Raw genomic sequence first — 18,989 nt, 5'->3', positions numbered from 1 at the left:
AAGGAATCTTTTCCTTAGCAATGTCTCACCAGTAGACTTAAAATATTAAGTAAACCATGCTGTAAACAGATGTGCTATCATCCAGGCTTTTTTTTTTTTTCCTATTTATAGAGCACAGGTAGAATAGATCTAGCATAATTTTTAAGGCCCTAGGATTATTGGAATAATAAATGAGCACTAGCTTCACCTTAGTCACCAGACACATTAGCCCCTAACAGAGTCAGCCTTCCCTTTGAAGCACTGAAGCTAAGAATTGACTTCTCTATAGAAATGAAAATTCTAGATATCTTCTTCCAATAGAAGGCTGATTTTCACCTACATTAAAAACTGGTTGTTTCATGTAGCCACGTACCTCGATGATCTTAGCTAGATCTTCGGGATAACTTGCTGCAGCTTCTACAACAGCACCCGCTGCCTCACCTTGTACTTTCAGGTTATGGAGATGGCTTCTTTCCTTAAACCTAAGCTAGTCAACTTCAGCTAGTTTCCAACTTTTCTTCTGCAGATTCCTTACCTCTCAGACTTCATAGAATTAAAGAGAGTTAAGGCCTTGCTCTAGATTAGACTTTGGCTTGAGGGAATGGTGTGGCTGGTTTGATTGTCTATCCAGATCACTACAATTTTCTCCACATCAGCAATAAAGTTGTTTCACTTTTTTGTCATTGATGTCTTCACTGGAGTAGCACTTATAATTTTCTTCAAGAACTTTTCCTTCGCATTCACAACTTGGCGGTTTGGTGCAAGAGGCCTAGCTTTTGGCCTATCTTAGCTTCTGATATGCCTCCCTCATTAAACTTAAGATTATTTCTAGCTTTTGATTTAAAGTAAGAGATGCAGGACTCTTTTTTTCTACTTGAATACTTAGAGGCCACTGTAGAGTTATTAACTGACCCAATTTCAATGTTGTGTCTCAGAGAATAGGGAGACCCAAGGAGACAAAGAGAGAAGTGGAACAGCCAGTCAGCTGAACAGTCAGAACACACACATTTACTGATTAAGTTCGCCAGGTACAAGGTGGTTCCTGGTACCCCAAAACAATTACTAAAGTAACATCAAAGATCACTGATTACAGAATCACCGTAACAGAATAATGAAAAAGCCTGAAATACTGTGAGAATTATCAAAATGTGACACAGAGACATGAAGTGGGCACATGCTGTTGGAAAAATGGTACCAACAGACTTGCTCAATGCAGGCTCACTGCAAACCTTCAAACTGTGAAAATCACACTATCTGTGAAGCACAACAAAATGAGGTGTGTCTGTATTCTAAGACAGGCTGGCAAACTACAGCCTGCAGGACAAATCTGGCCTATAACATGTTTCTGCTCAGCCAATGAGTTAAAAATTGCTTTTACGTTTTAAAGCCAGGCGTGGTGGTTCATACCTGTAATTCCATCACTTTGGGAGGCTGAGGCTGGTGGATCATTTGAGGTCAGGAGTTCAAGACCAGCCTGGCCAACATGGCGAAACTCCGTCTCTACTAAAGATACAAAAATTAGCTAGGTGTGGTGGTACACACCTGTAATTCCAGCTACTGGGGAGGCTGAGAAGGGAGAATCGTTTGAACCCAGGAGAAGAAGGCTGCAGTGAGTCAAGATCATACCAACGCACTCCAGCCTGGGCGACAGACTCTGTCTCAAACAAAACAAACCAAAACAATTTTTGGCTGAGCAGAGCAGCTCACATCTGTAATCCCAGCACTTTGGGAGGCCGAGGCAGACACATCACCTAAGGACGTGAGTTTGAGACCAGCCTGGCCAACATGGTGAAACACTGTCTCTACTAAGAAAAAAATACAAAAAAATTAGCCAGGTGTGGTGGGTGCCTGTAATCCCAGCTACTCTGGAGGCTGAGGCACGAGAATCGCTAGAACTTGGGAGGTGGAAGTTGCAGTGAGCCGAGATCATGCTACTGCACTCCAGCCTGGGTGACAGGTCAAGACTCGGTCTTTAAAAAAAAATCGCTTTATGTTTTTATTTTTAAATGGTTAAGGGAAAAACAAATCCAAGATAAACATTTTGTGAAGTGTGAAAACTATCTGAAATTCAAATTTCAGTGTCCATGAATACCATTTTACTGGAACAGTCATTCTCACTTATTGTCTATGGGTGTTTTGCGCTTTTACAAAAGCAGTGAGGACTTGCAACAGAAACTGTCTATGGTACTGTCACTCCTTCATACTGTTATTTGTTTTGTTTTGAGACAGGGTCTCACTTCATCTCCCAGGCTGGAGTGCAGTGACGCCATCACAGTTCACTGCAGCCTCAACCTCCCTAAGTGCAGGTAATCCTCCCACCTCAGCCTCCCAAATAGCCATACTACAGCTGCACAACATGCCCGGCTACTTTTTGTCTTCTTTGTACAGATGAGGTTTCACCATGTTGGCTAGGCTGGTCTCAAACTTCTGGGTTCAAGCAATCCACCCACCTTAGGCTCCCAAAGTGCTGGGATAACAAGTGTGAGCCACCATGCCACACCTGGCCTCCTTCATACTGTTGTTCAGTATACTACTACAAAACACAGTGAATCAATTATACTCACGCAGCACAAAATCACTGCAGCATTAAAAAAAATAATAACCAGTATATACCAATCATGCCAGAACAAGAAAAAAGGAAGAAGGGGAGTTACAAATGTCAGGTTTCTAAGGCACAGTGGAATATATTTTATTAAACGAGATGGCAAAACTTGTGTTTCTTATGCAATGACACTGAAAGAATACAACATATATAAACACTTCCAGCACAACTACTCATCACAATACTCCCCACTCACAGAAAAGCAATGGTCAGAAAAAATATAAACTTTAAAACAAAATACTTCATCATAGCCACTTTTTCACAAAAATGAAAATAAGACTGCAACCAAAGTAAAGTTTCCAAGTAACTTGTTAGCCAAAGAAAGCCAAGTACTAGTGATGACTAATAGTTAATTAAATCTTGATTGCAGTAACCAAATGTGTCCAGAGAAAATAAACTCACTGAAGTCTACTCGGCTCTCAGGAAGAACAGTTTTTCTCAGAGTTAAGGATATCAATATTCAATTTTAAAACAATGCAAATGATTCTGAGTGCTATTTCTAAGTTCCTGATGAGCTGACAGATGTTACTGATACTGCTCAATTTTATGAAGAATCAATGGCAAGTTTGAAGTGACCAAAAAATTATCTTCTATAAATAATCTGAATGGAACAACCAGGGTAAGACTATTTTTTAAAAAGTTGAGAAATACGAATTTTATACAACTTGAAGTAGAATCTGCTACGTGCAGAATTAAAAAGACTTAGTTGGACATATTTTCAAAGCATATAAAAATGTAAGGTATTTAACCTTAAAGACTATAGTTATTCACTGTCTTATTCATCAGGAGCTACTCTGGAACATATTTTGATCTATCTTGAACCAGGAGATCATACACTACTGAACCAGGAGTATCAATGAGGAGCATTGTTCACTCCTGTGAACTTAACCATAGTCGACTTCATTACTTTTATTAACAGTAGCTCAATATTCTGACATTATATATATCTGACTATATATATATTGTCAATATAGATATATATAAAGACAATATGTATGTATCTGACATTATATATATCTGACAATAGCTCAACATTGTAACCACATAAAAGGTCGATGGTGACTCAGCAGAGGTAAAGTTTCATTGCATTATTCTATCAGCTCACGCCAAAGACTAAAATTTTGGTAAATGAGAACCACCACCCTGTCAACCTACCAACAACCAAACATTGAATTACTATATGAATTCGTTTTTCTTAGAGACTTCGTAATGTTTCTCCATGAATTCAACCTACAACTACAAAGCAAAGCAGCATTCATGTGTGATCATACTAAAGTCATTTTGACAACTAAAATTGTTTGAATCACAACTAATGTCAAGGTGCTTTACAGACTTCCTATGTTGTCAAAAAAAAAAAAAAAAATCACGAGAAACGAGATCTCCATTCCCACAAATTTGAATATTTACTTTTGAACTCATACTACCAGCAACATTTTTCAGACCTCAATGCAAATGCAAAGGCAATTCACATTTCAAAATTCACTTAACTGTGCAATTGAGGAGCTACTATCTAACCTTCACTTTGAAGTGATTAATCTGAATGTAATGGCATGTTAAAAACAACATTATCTAATGGAATTCTATAAATGCCTTCCAAACTGATAAATATGCTATTAAAATCAAATGCTTTTGGAATGAGTGTGTATTTTGAATAAAGTCAGTCAAGTCTCATTACATATCACTATTAACAGATGAACTTTGCAATTTTGGTAAACAGAACACTGAACCTCAATTAAGCAAAATGTTATTCCCCCAAAGAAGTCCCATTCTTATCAGCAGATATAAGGAAAATATTGTAACTAAATATTACCAAATTTTTTATTTTGTCAATTAAAAAATTTGTGGAAATTTGTCTCCTGATGCAATATTCTCCATTTGCCTCTTGGCCAGCAATACCTAAAGTATTATCTGACCCTTCACATGAAAAATCTGTCAACTCCTGCTCTAACACTTCCTTACATTCTAGAGTAAGTGCTTACAGGACCAAAGAAGAGTCAAGAATTTCATCTTTAGATGTATGTGTGTGCATATATGTATGCATCAAATGTCACAGTTGAGTAAGAATGATAATACTGTACAAATATGCTGACAATCTGATAGGCCACAGCACAGAAAGTTCATTCTTGCTATTTCTTGTTTTCCTTTGATGGAAATATTAACATGAAATGTTAAAAGTATCAAACCATTAAATATCTGAGTAAAAGGTTGCAAAACTGATTTTTGGTTTTTGGTTTTTTAGACAAAAGTTATTACTGTAGACAACCATGGTAAAGGGAAAGAAAACAATAGCCTAACCAGTCAGGAAATATGATTAAATCTTTGCCTGCTCTATATCCTTTAAAGTAAGAACAATGCAACCCTCTCAAAAAATTGTTAGTATCAAGCAAGGATTAAGTAGAATATAGAACAGATTATTTTTTATTGATTTTAAAATGGTATTCAGATTTTACAAAAACTATATTATATACATAAATCTCAAGATATCCACTGTATTCTATAAAAGAATATATATCAACTGTGATCATTAATTACTCTTCTCATTCTGATTCTTCTTTCAGGAATGAATTTTAAAAATTCTTCATTCAGCACCTCATCTTTCCACTTTCTCTGCCAAAGTACAGGCAACTTTTAAAACATACCCAGTCTGTCTCATCTTAGGGACGTGTTCCCATGCCTCATTTCTTCCTACTTATATGCCAAGCATTAGGACCAAAACTGTCACTATGGCTAATGATCTTGGACCTAATTCATGGACAAAACATCAGCATGTAGTATCTGAACAGCTGAAAGGAAGATATCTACTTACTGAGTCCAGTCTACAGAAAAGTGGACAAAAGTAAATTTCTAACCTGTTCACACATGAGAATCTGCTTTACACAAACACACATCTTAACCCCACTATGAAAAATTCAGCCCCACAAAGTCTGAGGGTAAGATCTGGGAATCTGATTTTTAATAAATCTGGCAGGTACTCTGATGCAGCCAGTATAGCCTTGACCTCACGACGCATGCTTGACAATCTACTGATCTAAAAATACAAAACCAGGCTAAAGACAGCAAACACGTGCTCTAGTAACAACCACACAAATAACTAAGTGTTCTCTCTACATTTAAAGCTTCCATTAAAAAAAAAAAAAATGTGACCAGGTGCAGTGGCTCATGCCTATAATCCCACCAATTTGGGAGGCCGACGCAGGTGGATCACCTGAGGTCAGGAGTTGAAGACCAGCCTGACCAACATGGAGAAACTCCGTCTCTACTAAAAATACAAAATTGGCCAGGCGTGGTGGTGGGCGCCTATAATCCCAGCTACTCAGGAGGCTGAGGCAGAAGAATCGCTTGAACCCAGGAGGTGGAGGCTGCAGTGAGCCAAGACTGTGCCACTGCACTCCAGCCTGGGCAATAAGAGTGAGGCTCTATATCAAAAAAAAAAAAAACAACATGAAAAAGATAGTTTATAAAAGATACTCACCATACACACACACACAAAAGCACAAAGAATAAGAGTATAAACAATGTTTTAATTATGTAAGTGAGGACAACAAAGAAAAAAGCCTGAGTTGTTATAAGCATACCTCCTACTCCAGGCACCAAATTTGGCGCAGTAGTACTCTGCCCAGCAGTGCCACTGGCAGCACTACCAGTAGTGCCACCCACAGTGCTGGCAGTGCCGCTGGAAGCTGATGAACTCTGGGAAGTCTGTGGAGCCCATGGATTGGGTAGTGGATCTCTATTTTCTGTACGGGAAGGTTGACTACCTTCACCAGAGGATGTATTGCTCACCAAGGAAGCAAATGGATTACCACCAAACTGTAATAAAGACACAAAAATCACAAATAATAAGCTTTTGTTTTAAATAAGACAAGAAACTTTTTTTTTTGAGATGGAGTCTTGCTCTGTCACCCAGACTGGAGTGCAGTGGTGCGATCTCGGCTCACTGCAAGCTCCGCCTCCCAGGTTCACGCCATTCTCCTGCCTCAGCCTCCCAAGTAGCTGGGACTACAGGTGCCCACCACCACGCCCGGCTAATTTTTTGTATTTTTAGTAGAGATGGGGTTTCACCATGTTAGCCAGGATGGTCTCGAGCTCCTGACCTTGGGATCTGCACGCCTCAGCCTCCCAAAGTGCTGGGATTACAGGCATGAGGCACCGTGCCCGGCCACTAAACTTTTTACTGAAAACCACATTCCTCATATAAAAGCTACCCTCAGTCATACACGTATTTGTGTTAAAACAGAAGCTACTCCTTGGCCTGAACCTTGGAGCCAGTGGATCACCTGCTCTTGTGCAGCACTCAGCATTGGTTCCTGAATATCTGTGTACATGCGCCTTAAAGCATTATATCCCCCTGGGATGCTTTCTAGGTTGCTCAAGGCTCGGTCCTGGTTCCTCATCATTTCCTGCATCATTGCTGGATTCCTGGCAAGTTCCAACGTCTAAGAAAAAGATTTCCGAAAAAATTAAAAAAGAAAAAAAAGGCATGGAAATACACATGAATTACATGAATTACTTTATTAACTGCCATTAAACAAAGTCGATGGGAGGCCACTGTTTTGGACCAGCCTCCTGCACTATGCCCCAGCAGACCAGACCAAACCAAAATGAAGCCACTTGTGCCAAGTGCCATGTAATCAAGTCAACTATGAAAAGGGCCAGTTTCCCCCTCAAAACCATAGTAAGCTGCAGTCAACGTGAGTCACTGTAACAAGAAAGAGTTCCCTCCATTTTAACCCTATTAGGAAAGTACTTTGAAATGACCCATCTGCTTTTTGTTCGTTTTTGCTTTCTTCAGCCCTTTTACGCCTATAAAGCCAACCTCTTCTGCTCAGCTCATGGGAACACTCTATTTTATAAAATGAGGTGTTGTCTGATTCTAGAATCACAAATAAAAACCAATTAAAGCTTTAGAGTTGTTGCAATTTTGTATTCAATATACAAGGCAGAAGATTATTTTAAATAATCCCTGGTATATTTCACCTCAAAAAAGGAACTTAGCATTCAAATAACATAAAGAAGGAAGCACTTTGTTATGAGTGAATTTCCCATCTCCAACATTGGACTTTTTGATTCTGAAGCCTTTAAAATAAACTATTTACAAAGATCCCTCAATTTAACAGAAAATTCAGAGTTCAAATAGCCAAATTAGGGCTTTGTTGAGTTTTCTTAAACAAAGATAAGGATTTCTCTCTTTAGCTTAACCATACATATAGGACAATCTCATTAATCATAGAAAATTAAATAATACATCATTTTTTAGCTAAACAAATTGAAAGAACTTTCCACATACTTGTCTCATTATATCTGGATTATTCAACATATGACTAATTTCTGGATTTCTCTGTATCAACTGCTGCATTTGTGGATTGGCCATAATTAATTGTCTCATCAGGTCAGGATTTGAGAGCATGCTCTGAACAAAGGGATTTTCCATGATCTGGACCATCATTTCAGGGTTAGACAAAAGTTGTCGCTGCATCTGACTCTGTAGTTCAGAGAAGTTGGTAGTATTCAAACCCAAGCTACTCAGACCTGCAAGTCCCCCAAGGCCACCTAAGAAGACAAAGGGCAAAAACATACAAACCAAAGTCAGAAAATTTATCATTAACATGACATAAACTATGAAGATGCAAAAAAGTATTAGTTGACCCAACAGTCTATCACAAGAAATCATTTAAAAACAAATCGAATACCTATTACTAATATTTAATTCCTATCATTGAAATTAGCCAAAAATTTACACTTTGGTTATTAAATTTAAGTAATAAAATCAACAAAATATATTTTCATGTGTGTAGTATAATACATAAATATATTTGGTCTTTCTCCTTGATCCTGAATTACTAAAACCTTTGGAATTTTCTGAGTGACAGGAGTATCTTTTATTATTCATTACAAGCCCTTTTTGATAATTATGCTAATGAAGTGACTTAGGCCCCTGGATAGCCTCAGAAAGGAGCTGGGCACCAGAAAGATAAAGTGATTAAAGGGCTGAAGCTTTCAGCCCCACCCACCAAGAAAGTGAGGGAAGGGAGCTGGAGATAGAGCTCTATGCAAATTCTTGAACAGTAAGATTAAGAAAACTCAACGTGAAAAGCATATCTGAGTGTTAGGAGAGTTGTGCGCTGAGGGGACCTGGAACCTTTGAGCTGAACTTCCATGCCCCACATACCTTGTGCCCTTATAATTCTCTTTCAAGATTTGTCTGTTTCTGAGTTGTATCTTTTATAATAAACAGGTAAACGTATAAGTGTTTTCTTGAGTTCCAGGTGCCATTCTAGCAATTATTGAACCTGAGGAGGGTCAGGGGAACCCCCAATTTAGAACTGGTCAGTCAGAAGTACAGGTGGCCTAGAACTTGTGACTAGTATCTGAAGTAGGGGCAGTCTTGCAGGACTAAGTCTGCTAACCTGTGAGATCGGATACTAACTGTAGGTAGGCAGTATCAGAAAAGAAACTGAATCTTGGACACAGAGCTGGTGTTGGACAACTGGCTGGTGTCAGAAAAAAACACTCCAGAATATGCCAGCTAAAGGAAGAAATAATAAATACACACATCAGACTATACTTCTAATAATCTTTCCAAAAGACTAGTTTAAGTTCTATTAACAGGAAGCAGAATTCACCTATAAACTCTGGGTACAAGAGGGCTGATACTGCCAATCAAGGATACAGAAAGCCAGGGAACACCTGGAAATAGATTTCTCTTTGGAGGACTTAAACCAAGGAGAAACCTAACAGAGCAACAGGATGACCAAGTGCTCACTTTGGTAATCCCAAAGTGTTTACTTTGTAAAATTACATAACCAACCAAATGCATTCATTCCTCACTTACTGAGCACTTTTTATATATGCCAGAGACTGTGCTACACATGTATTGAGAATAAGGCAAAGAGAAAGACATTCTCAGAACTCAATCTAGTGGAAAAGACAGACAAGAAAATAAATGTCTACACAGATGTTAAGTACTTCAGTAAAGAATATTCACAGGATATTATGGTAATATAACCTAAGTGGAATGGCTACTTTCAGAAGAAGAGATGACACTTAATGAGTCTGGAGCATAAATACTTTGGCAAGGAAACGTAAAGAAGGTTAGGAGGGGGACTGAATACTAGGCACAATGAACACCATATACAAAAAGCACAGAGATAAATGTATTAATGCATTCTTGAAACCACAAAAACTTCAGTATGACTAACTACAGTAGCAGATTGCAGTGCTCACCAAACATTTCATTTTGCAGCCTTATTATTTCTTTTGCACTTGGACAGGCCTATGTGAAATGCCAAAGGAGTACAAGAAATGGTATGTGCCACTTCTGGTCAAAGTATAGCAGGTTCAACTTAAAACCCTTTAGCTGTCTCTTCTGCCATGTTCCAAACGGTAGAGCTATAATACAGCAGAATGAAAAATGACTTTCATTACCTTGAGTCTCTGAGGGACTATATGGACGGGCAGCTTACAAACTGGTAAAAAGCAAGTAGCATGCAGAAAAATGTAGCAAGAAATGAAGCTTTGTTGTAATAAGCCACTGAGTTTGGCTATCTATTATCAAAGGATAATGGATAACAGCACTTCGGGGGATCACAAGGTCACGAGATCTACACCATCTGGGCTAACACAGTGAAACCCTATCTCTACTAAAAATACAAACAAATTAGCCAGGCGTGGTGGCACACTCCTGTAATCCCAGCTACTCAGGAGGCTGAGGCAGGAGAATCGCTTGAACCCGGGAGGCGGAGGTTGTAGTGAGCCCAGATCACGCCACTGCACTCCAGCCTGGGCAACAGAGCAAGACTCTGTCTCAAAAAAAAAAAAAAAATCTTCCACAGAGCCTCAATATATAAATCTAATACAGGCCAGGCACAGTGGCTCACATCTGTAACCCCAGCATTTTGGGACGCCAAGGCAGGACGCCATAAGCTAGGAATCTGAAGCTGCAGTGAGCTATGATGGCACCACTGCACTCTAGCCTCAGTGATTGAGCAAGATCCTGCCACTCTTAAAAAATAAAACAAAACTAATATAACAAAAGCAAAAGCAGTTTTAAGCTAGGCTGGCTTCCCAGACCCCTTTCCATGTGTTCAGGACAGTTACAAAATAACTAATGCAGTCTGATTCTTTCCTTTTACTAATAAAAAAATTACGATTCAGGGACGCTGGCTTATGATTAATAACCAGCTAACAGAGCGAGATTCCGTCTCAAAAAAAAAAATAAATAAATAACCAGCTAATCTTACTCATACTAAATTATGTGGTAGTCAGATCAAGTACACACACACTACATCTCTTTCATTATTAAAAAGAAAGGCACCAACTGATATGTAAAAATATCCATATCCCTACCTATTTCCTTAATATCTACAATTATAGGAATATATAAGTTTTTTTTTAAATTTTTGTTGTTAAAGTGACATAACGTTTTCTTTTCTCATTTTATCTGAAGCTACCCAGGGAATGGAAAGGAGTATTTTTTCCCATCCCTATGGGGATGACTAAAGACACTTACCTAAACCAAAAGGGTTGCTAGTAGCAGAACCAGATGTGGAGTTACTATTAGGAGTTGATGATGTGGTAACATTGCTTCCAGCGGTATTTGTTTGCTGAGCTGAATGATCCTGAGGCCTAGGGAAAATAATTAATCACAGAGTAAGCAGTAGAGGTGATTATTTTTGAAAGAACCACTGAAATCCTGACAACTAGAAATAAAGAGTAAACTTTCAGATGAAATCAAATTATCATTTAATAAAAAGCCTGAGAAAACTAAGCGTTAGGAACAAAAAGTACAAAATAAAATAAAATCCTACAAAATAAAAAATATGCTGCAATTGCCCCTCCTCTCTAAGTATAACGTACATAAATATTTCATTAGTTTTAATCATATTGCTCATGTAAGAGAGGGAGATAGGTTATTTCATAAGAGGGAAGTCAGTGACCAGTTACACCCACAAAGTTTGACTATATAAAAAACTTCTTTATCTTGGCTGGGTGTGGTGGTTCACGCCTGTAATCCCAGCACTTTGGGAGGCCGAGGCAGGTGAACACCTGAGGTCAGGAGTTCAAGACCAGCCTGGCCAACATGGTAAAACCCTGTATCTACTAAAAATACAAAAATTAGCCAGGAGTGGAGGTGCATGCCTGTAATCCCAGCTACTCAGGAGGCTGAGGAAGGAGGATTGCTTGAACCTAGGAGGTGGAGGTTGTAGTGAGCCAAGATTGTACCACTGCACTCCAACATGGGCGACAGAGCGAGACTCTTTAAAAACAAACAAACAAACCAAAAAACCCACAACTTTTTTATCTATCCCCTTCTAATTTTTGAGAGTTATGAGCCAGTTTTACTAAGGCCCCTGAAATTCTTGAAAACAATAAAAAGTGAGAGACTTCACCAAAAGAAAGTCAATCAATATGATTAATAATTACTACTTTTTTTTTTTTTTTTTTTAAAGACAGAGTCTTGCTTTGTCACCCAGGCTGGAGGTGCAGTAGCATGATTTCGGCTCACTGTAACCTCCCCCTCCCAGGTTCAAGCGATTCTCCTGCCTCAGCCTCCTGAGTAGCTGGGACCACAGGTGCACGTCACTGTGCCGGGCTATTTTTTGTATTTTTAGTAGACATGGGGTTTCACCATATTGACTAGGTTGCTCTGGAACTCTTGACCTCAGGTGATGGCCCTGCCTCACCCTCCCAAAGTGCTCAGATTATTATTATTTAGTATTATCTCTAAAAGGAAATAAGCCAGGCAAGGTGGCTCACGCCTGTAAAGCCAGCACTTTGGGAGGCCTGACCTGAGGTCAGGCGTCCGTGACCAGCCTGGCCAACATAGGGAAACCCCATCTCTATTAAAAATACAAAATTAGCTGGGCATGGTGGCGCATGCCTGTAATTCCAGCTACTTGGGAGGCTGAGGCAGGAGAATCACTTGAGCCTGGAGGCAGACGTTGCAGTGAGCCGAGATCGTGCCACTGCACTCCAGCCTGGGCGACAAGAGCAAAATTCGTCCCAAAAAAAAAAAGGAGTAAAGAAATAAAGAAAACCTTTCCATATGATACCAGACAAGAGTTTTGAATCTCACTCCTTGCTTCTTTCCCTGACTTTAGCTAAGCACACATTTTTCCATTTTAACATCTCTGAAATCAGGATCTGTCTTCCAATTGCTGACAGCCAGGCATCAACTACATTTCTGCACATGTAGGCTACATGACTTCAACTGAATGCCTGGCTACACTGTTGTACCATACGTGACAGGCTTAATTACCACATTAAGTGTCTTCAAAAAAATTACACCATTAATCGGCACTGAGAGAAGTTACCATGTATTCAGAATAGCACCAAAATAGAAGGAATATTTTGAATGAGTAAAGCAAGTATTTGCTGTTGGTGAATACCAGCATAAAAACTTACAGAATGAGTGTTAATGGCTTGGAACAAAATCCTGGAGAAAATACTGGAGAGCTCTTTTAAGAAATGCTACACCACCAACACTCTTGACAGAACAGAGTTTGATACTGTATGAAAAAATATGGACACTGACAACTAAGTCTTTGTATGTCATGCAAGAGTGATATGATAAAATTCCATACCCACGTAAGTCTAAAGGAGCTCTTTCACTAAGTATAAAATAAACCTTTTAAGTGACAAGAAAACATCAAGTCAGTTAGCAGTATTATTTTGTAGTGATACACAAAGGTATCTCTTTAAAACTGGTGGTGCCAGCTGGACACTGTGGCACACCTACGGTCCCAGGCTGACATGGGTGCATCACTTGAACCCAGCCAGGGCAACACGGCATGACTTTCTCTCTTTAAAAAAAAAAAAAAAAAAAAAAAAAGTTCCTTAGACTTAATGAAATATGATTATCAATTTGTGGTTTGCTAAGGAGATAAGTCATTCACGATCTTTGTCTAAAAATTTCCTTACTAAAAGAAAAGCTGGGCTGGGTGCGGTGGCTCACACCTGTAATCCCAGCACTTTGAGAGGCCAAGGCGGGCGGATCACAAGGTCAGGAGATCGAGACCATCCTGGCTAACATGGTGAAACCCCATCTCTACTAAAAATATAAAAAATTAGCCGGGCGTGGCGGTGTGCACCTGTAGTCCCAGCTACTCAGGAGGCTGAGGCAGGAGAATGGCATGAACCCAGGAGGCGGAGCTTGCAGTGAGCCAAGATCTTGCCACTGCACTCCAGCCTGGGCGACAAAGTGAGACTCTGTTTCAAAAAAAGAGAGAAAAGCTAAAAACTTGCTTGTTCTAATGCAAATAATTTAGATATAATAACTAAATACCAATGAACCTTGTAAAATACGAAATGGTTATCTGACAATCGTGTAAGCATTAACATGGAATCACTTTTTTTAAAAAAAATCATTATCGACAGCAAGGAAAGAATTTTAACTATTTAAATATCAATGACAGGCAAAGTAATTTACAGCCAACACTAGTTACTTTTAGAAGTATGAACATTTATCCACGATTTTAAAGCTGTACATCTTCCAAAACCATACCTGTTTTGTGTTTTAATGACAAGGTGAACAGTAAGTCCATCATGAATTCCATGCTGACTCAAGGTATCTTGATCTTTCAAAATTTTTCCAGCAAATATCAACACAAGTTGGTCAGTATGCGATTTAAAACGTTTAGAGATTTCTTCCTTAAACTAAATAAAAATAAAGTAAGTATGTATTACAGTTGTTTGCACAGCACCATACAGTCTAGTTTCTAGAGGTACCTCATAGAGGCCTCTACTACAGACACTACAGTTCAAACACCATAATGCCAATGTTCCAGGAAGCTGAGGCAGGAGGACTGCTTGAGCCCAGGAGTTCAAGGCTGCAGTGAGCTATTATCACACCACTGCACTCCAGCCTGGGTGACAGAGCGAGATCCCGCCTCTGAAAACAAAACAAAACAAAAACTCCCCAATTCAAACAATATAGAGATGCGTCCTTCTTATGTCAGTATCTTGATCTTAGTAAGAAATGATTATCACTTCATCTCTAACACAAAGGTCTTATTACAGTGCACATATCCTATGTTCAATCCTCTGCTAAGGCCTAACAATGCATTGCTTCCCAATATCCTTATTCTTTTTATGTCAACGAGACCAGATTTAGTTCGAGCCACAATTAGCTCTTACTACGTCCAAAATAATCTATTCCTCAGACTTCTATCTTCAGTCCTGTTCCTTTCTTTCTAGTTGAATATAGTATACACAGCCAATCTCATATTCTTGGCCTGGGGGTGGAGTAGCTCTAATGCAAATACCCCAAATCTGAAATGCACGAACATTCAAAACTTTTTGAGCATCCATGACACTCAAAGGAAATGCTCACAGGAGCATTTCAAACTTTGGATTTTCACATTAGGAATGCTGAACCAGTAAGTATGTAAGGCAAATATTCCAAAAAAAAAAAAAAATTCTGAAATCTGAGACACTTCTGGTCCCAAGTTTGTCTGTTTAAAAAAAAAAAAAAAGTTTTTGGATAAGGTATACTTAATCTGTATTATACTGACCATCCTTCCCACTTATTTTATTCAATATTTATTAATAAGCAGTACTATGGAAAATCAAAGACAAAAGACACAACTCTTTCCCTGAAGGTGAACAGTCCAACGAGAGTCAAGTAAAACCATGAAGTCCACAGGAAGCATAAAGGGAAGTCAGACAAGGCTTTCCATAAGTGAAAACTAAAGAAAGACTACAAAGTAGCCAATAAAACCTGAAGAAGGCTTTCCAGGGACCAGACATATAAAATCAGACAAAAGAGAGTCATGCTATAAAGAAAAACTTACTTATACTATTCTCAGATCTTTACCAAAATCACCAGTATGCTTAGGTTTTACCAGACTGCCCAAATAGGAAAGCTTCAGAGTGGGCCCAGGAATCTACATTAAAAGACTGGCTCAGGAAATCAGTCCAAATTCAGAAAAGAATCACATCTTCAAACCACTCTATCTCACTGTCCCACAGCAATGGATCTCAATAGACGAGGAAACTGCTGCCAAGAAGGTGTTTTGGAAATACACAGGGGCATTTTTCCGGTTGTCACGATAAATAGACATTAAATGATAGAACGTCTGAGATTTTAAAAATCTTATGGGGACAAGGAAGGGAAGGCATATATAAAAAACATGGTAAGCTATGTATCATTGTTGAAAATCAGAGATAGGTACATGAAAGTTCCTAACACTCTACATTTGTATATGAATAAAATTTTCCATAATCAAATTACAACAGCCAATGTAAACAACTGGTTTTTAAGAAATCTATTTTACCTTTGTCAACTCCCATACACATTGCTAACATTTTGAAAAATACCAAAAAAAAGCATAAAGATAACATAAAACTTCACTTCAGTAAATATTTTGAAGCTTTTCCATCTGCATTTTCTTTCCTTTATTTGAAATCATACGATACATAATCCTTTTATCTAAGACAAGCAATTTTCAAGTAACTAAGAGAAAATCTTCATAGAACACCATTTGCATGATATTCTATATCTAGAAACAGGTCATAATTTAACTAGCCTCCCATTATTAGACACCTCATTTTCCCTTTAGTAGCCATCCAAAATAATAATATAATGAACGGCAGAACACATGGTTTGTAAGGATTAAACAAGAATGTATATAAATGCAAACATCAGGTATATAGGCAGTAGTCAATCAACGGTAGCTATTACTATGCCAGTTCTTTTTTTTTATTTATTTATTATTATACTTTAAGTTCTAGGGTACATGTGCATAACGTGCAGGTTTGTTACGTATGTATACTTGTGCCATCTTGCTGTGCTGCACCCATCAACTCGTCATTTACATCAGGTATAACTCCCAATGCAATCCCTCCCCCCTCCCCCCTCCCCATGATAGGCCCCGGTGTGTGATGTTCCCCTTTCCGAGTCCAAGCGATCTCATTGTTAGTTCCCACCTATGAGTGAGAACATGCGGTGTTTGGTTTTCTGTTCTTGTGATAGTTTGCTAAGAATGATGGTTTCCAGCTGCATCCATGTCCCTACAAAGGACGCAAACTCATCCTTTTTTATGGCTGCATAGTATTCCATGGTGTATATGTGCCACATTTTCTTAATCCAGTCTGTCACTGATGGACATTTGGGTTGATTCCAAGTCTTTGCTATTGTGAATAGTGCTGCAATAAACATACGTGTGCATGTGTCTTTATAGCAGCATGATTTAGAATCCTTTGGGTATATACCCAGTAATGGGATGGCTGGGTCATATGGTACATCTAGTTCTAGATCCTTGAGGAATCGCCATACTGTTTTCCATAATGGTTGAACTAGTTTACAATCCCACCAACAGTGTAAAAGTGTTCCTATTTCTCCACATCCTCTCCAGCACCTGTTGTTTCCTGACTTTTTAATGATCGCCATTCTAACTGGTGTGAGATGGTATCTCATTGTGGTTTTGATTTGCATTTCTCTGATGGCCAGTGATGATGAGCATTTTTTCATGTGTCTGTTGGCTGTATGAATGTCTTCTTTTGAGAAATGTCTGTTCATATCCTCTGTCCACTTTTTGATGGGGTTGTTTGTTTTTTTCTTGTAAATTTGTTTGAGTTCTTTGTAGGTTCTGGATATTAGCCCTTTGTCAGATGAGTAGATTGCAAAAATTTTCTCCCATTCTGTAGGTTGCCAGTTTTAATACTCAACAATTTTGTGAGGAAGAGAGATTTTAATCCTATTTCGGACACAGAAAAAGAGGTTACAGATGTCTCCCTTCCCCCCACACTGACACAGCTAATAAACTGGGAGTTAGGATTCAAACCTAGATTTGACTTCAAAGACAAACCTATCCAGATTAACTATTTTTCTTATGCAAAATGAGGGTAAAACTAGATTTGTGTTTCTTAACCTGAAACTCAGAAATCTTCTCCAAAATCTTTGATATCCCTCGTTATTCTGAAATAAATGACTTTATTATAGAACATACAGTTATACAGCATTTTATCACATTTTAGGATTTGAAGGTAAGACGCTAGATTAAAGACACGCATCTGGCCGGGCGCGGTGGCTCACGTCTGTAATCCTAGCACTTTGGGAGGCCGAGGTAGGCAAATCACAAGGTCAGGAGATCGAGAACATCTTGGCCAACATGGTGAAACCCCATCTCCACTAAAAATACAAAAATTAGCTGGGCATGGTGGTGTGTGTTTGTAATCCCAGCTACTCAGGAGGCTGAGGCAGGAGAATCGCTTGAACCTGGGAGGCAGAGGTTGCAGTGAGCCGAGATTGCCACTGCACTCCAGCCTGGGTGATGAGAGCGAAACTTCGTCTCAAAAAAAAAAAAAAAAAAAAAAAAATGCATCTATTCTTACATCCTTCTAAATACTCACAAAAACAACAGAATTTTTAAGCTTTATGGAGACATACCACATAATTCACTCATTTAAAGTATACAATTCAATGGTTTCTGGAGTATTCACAGATATGTGTTAGTCAATTTCAGAACATTTTCATTACCTCAAAAAAATCTATACCCTACAGCTATCACCTACCTATGCCTCCTCACTTCCAACCATAAGAAACCAGTAATTTATACTTTCTGTCTCCATAGGAGTATTTCATATAAAGGCAGTATTATAACATATGGTCTTTGCGACTAGCTTCTTATACTTGGCATGTTTTCAAGATTCACCCATGTCATAGCATGTATCAATACTTCATCCCTTTCTATGGCCAAATAGTATTCCATTGTATGGATATACCACCTATTTTGTTTATCCACTCATCAGGTGATGGGCATTTGGGTTGTTTCTACCTTCTGGCTATTATAAACAATGTGATACATTTATCTCAGAGAAACTGACAAACTAAATGGGCAAAAATGAATTAGTAAAAAGATATGAACAATTAACATATGACCTAACTGGGCATACACAGACCACCAAACCCAACAACTGCAGAATAAGCATTCTTTTTAAGTGCCTTTACTAAATTTGACTACATATACTGGGCCATAAAGAAAGTCAGCATATTTCAAAAAATTAAAATCTTACCAAATTGTACTCTGTGACCACATGCAATTAAACTACCAAAAAGATAACAAGAAATCAAGTGTTGATCAATTGGAAAAGATGACCTAAGTGGGATACAAAAAGACCTAACCATTGTTTTAAAGGGGTACCATATACTGAACTATCATTAGCAGAGTAAAAAAATAAGCCCTTAAAGAGACAATTTGCAACACAACCAGCACAGCTCAAGTCCAGATTTCATAAATGTCTACAAATCACCAAGAAACACAACCCAATTGAAAAATGGCCAAGAAATTGAAACAGGAATTTCACAAAAATAAAATCCTTTTCATTTAGATGACAAACAACACAGATAACGTTAAATTAAAACCAGTGACAAATGCACTGAAGGGTTCAGTTTAAGACTGTTAAGAGT

The 18,989-nt window shown here is 38.5% G+C and overlaps 1 protein-coding gene across 2 annotated transcripts in view; it reads right to left on the bottom strand.

Moving 5' to 3' along the window:
- Positions 1-18,989, bottom strand: part of UBQLN1 (ubiquilin 1) — a 48,885-nt gene that overhangs the window by 11,902 nt on the left and 17,994 nt on the right. For both annotated transcript variants that reach the window (XM_007969599.3, XM_007969598.3), the window contains exons 2-6: positions 14,085-14,236; positions 11,091-11,206; positions 7,869-8,131; positions 6,859-7,017; positions 6,157-6,391 (exon numbers count right to left, since the gene is read on the bottom strand). In XM_007969599.3, coding sequence (XP_007967790.1) covers positions 6,157-6,391; positions 6,859-7,017; positions 7,869-8,131; positions 11,091-11,206; positions 14,085-14,236 — 925 coding nt within the window. The remainder of the gene's footprint in view (positions 1-6,156; positions 6,392-6,858; positions 7,018-7,868; positions 8,132-11,090; positions 11,207-14,084; positions 14,237-18,989) is intronic.

Source organism: Chlorocebus sabaeus, chromosome 12, assembly GCF_047675955.1.
Source record: "Chlorocebus sabaeus isolate Y175 chromosome 12, mChlSab1.0.hap1, whole genome shotgun sequence".
Classification (NCBI taxonomy): domain Eukaryota; kingdom Metazoa; phylum Chordata; class Mammalia; order Primates; family Cercopithecidae; genus Chlorocebus; species Chlorocebus sabaeus.
This window is presented reverse-complemented; position numbering and strand designations above follow the sequence as displayed.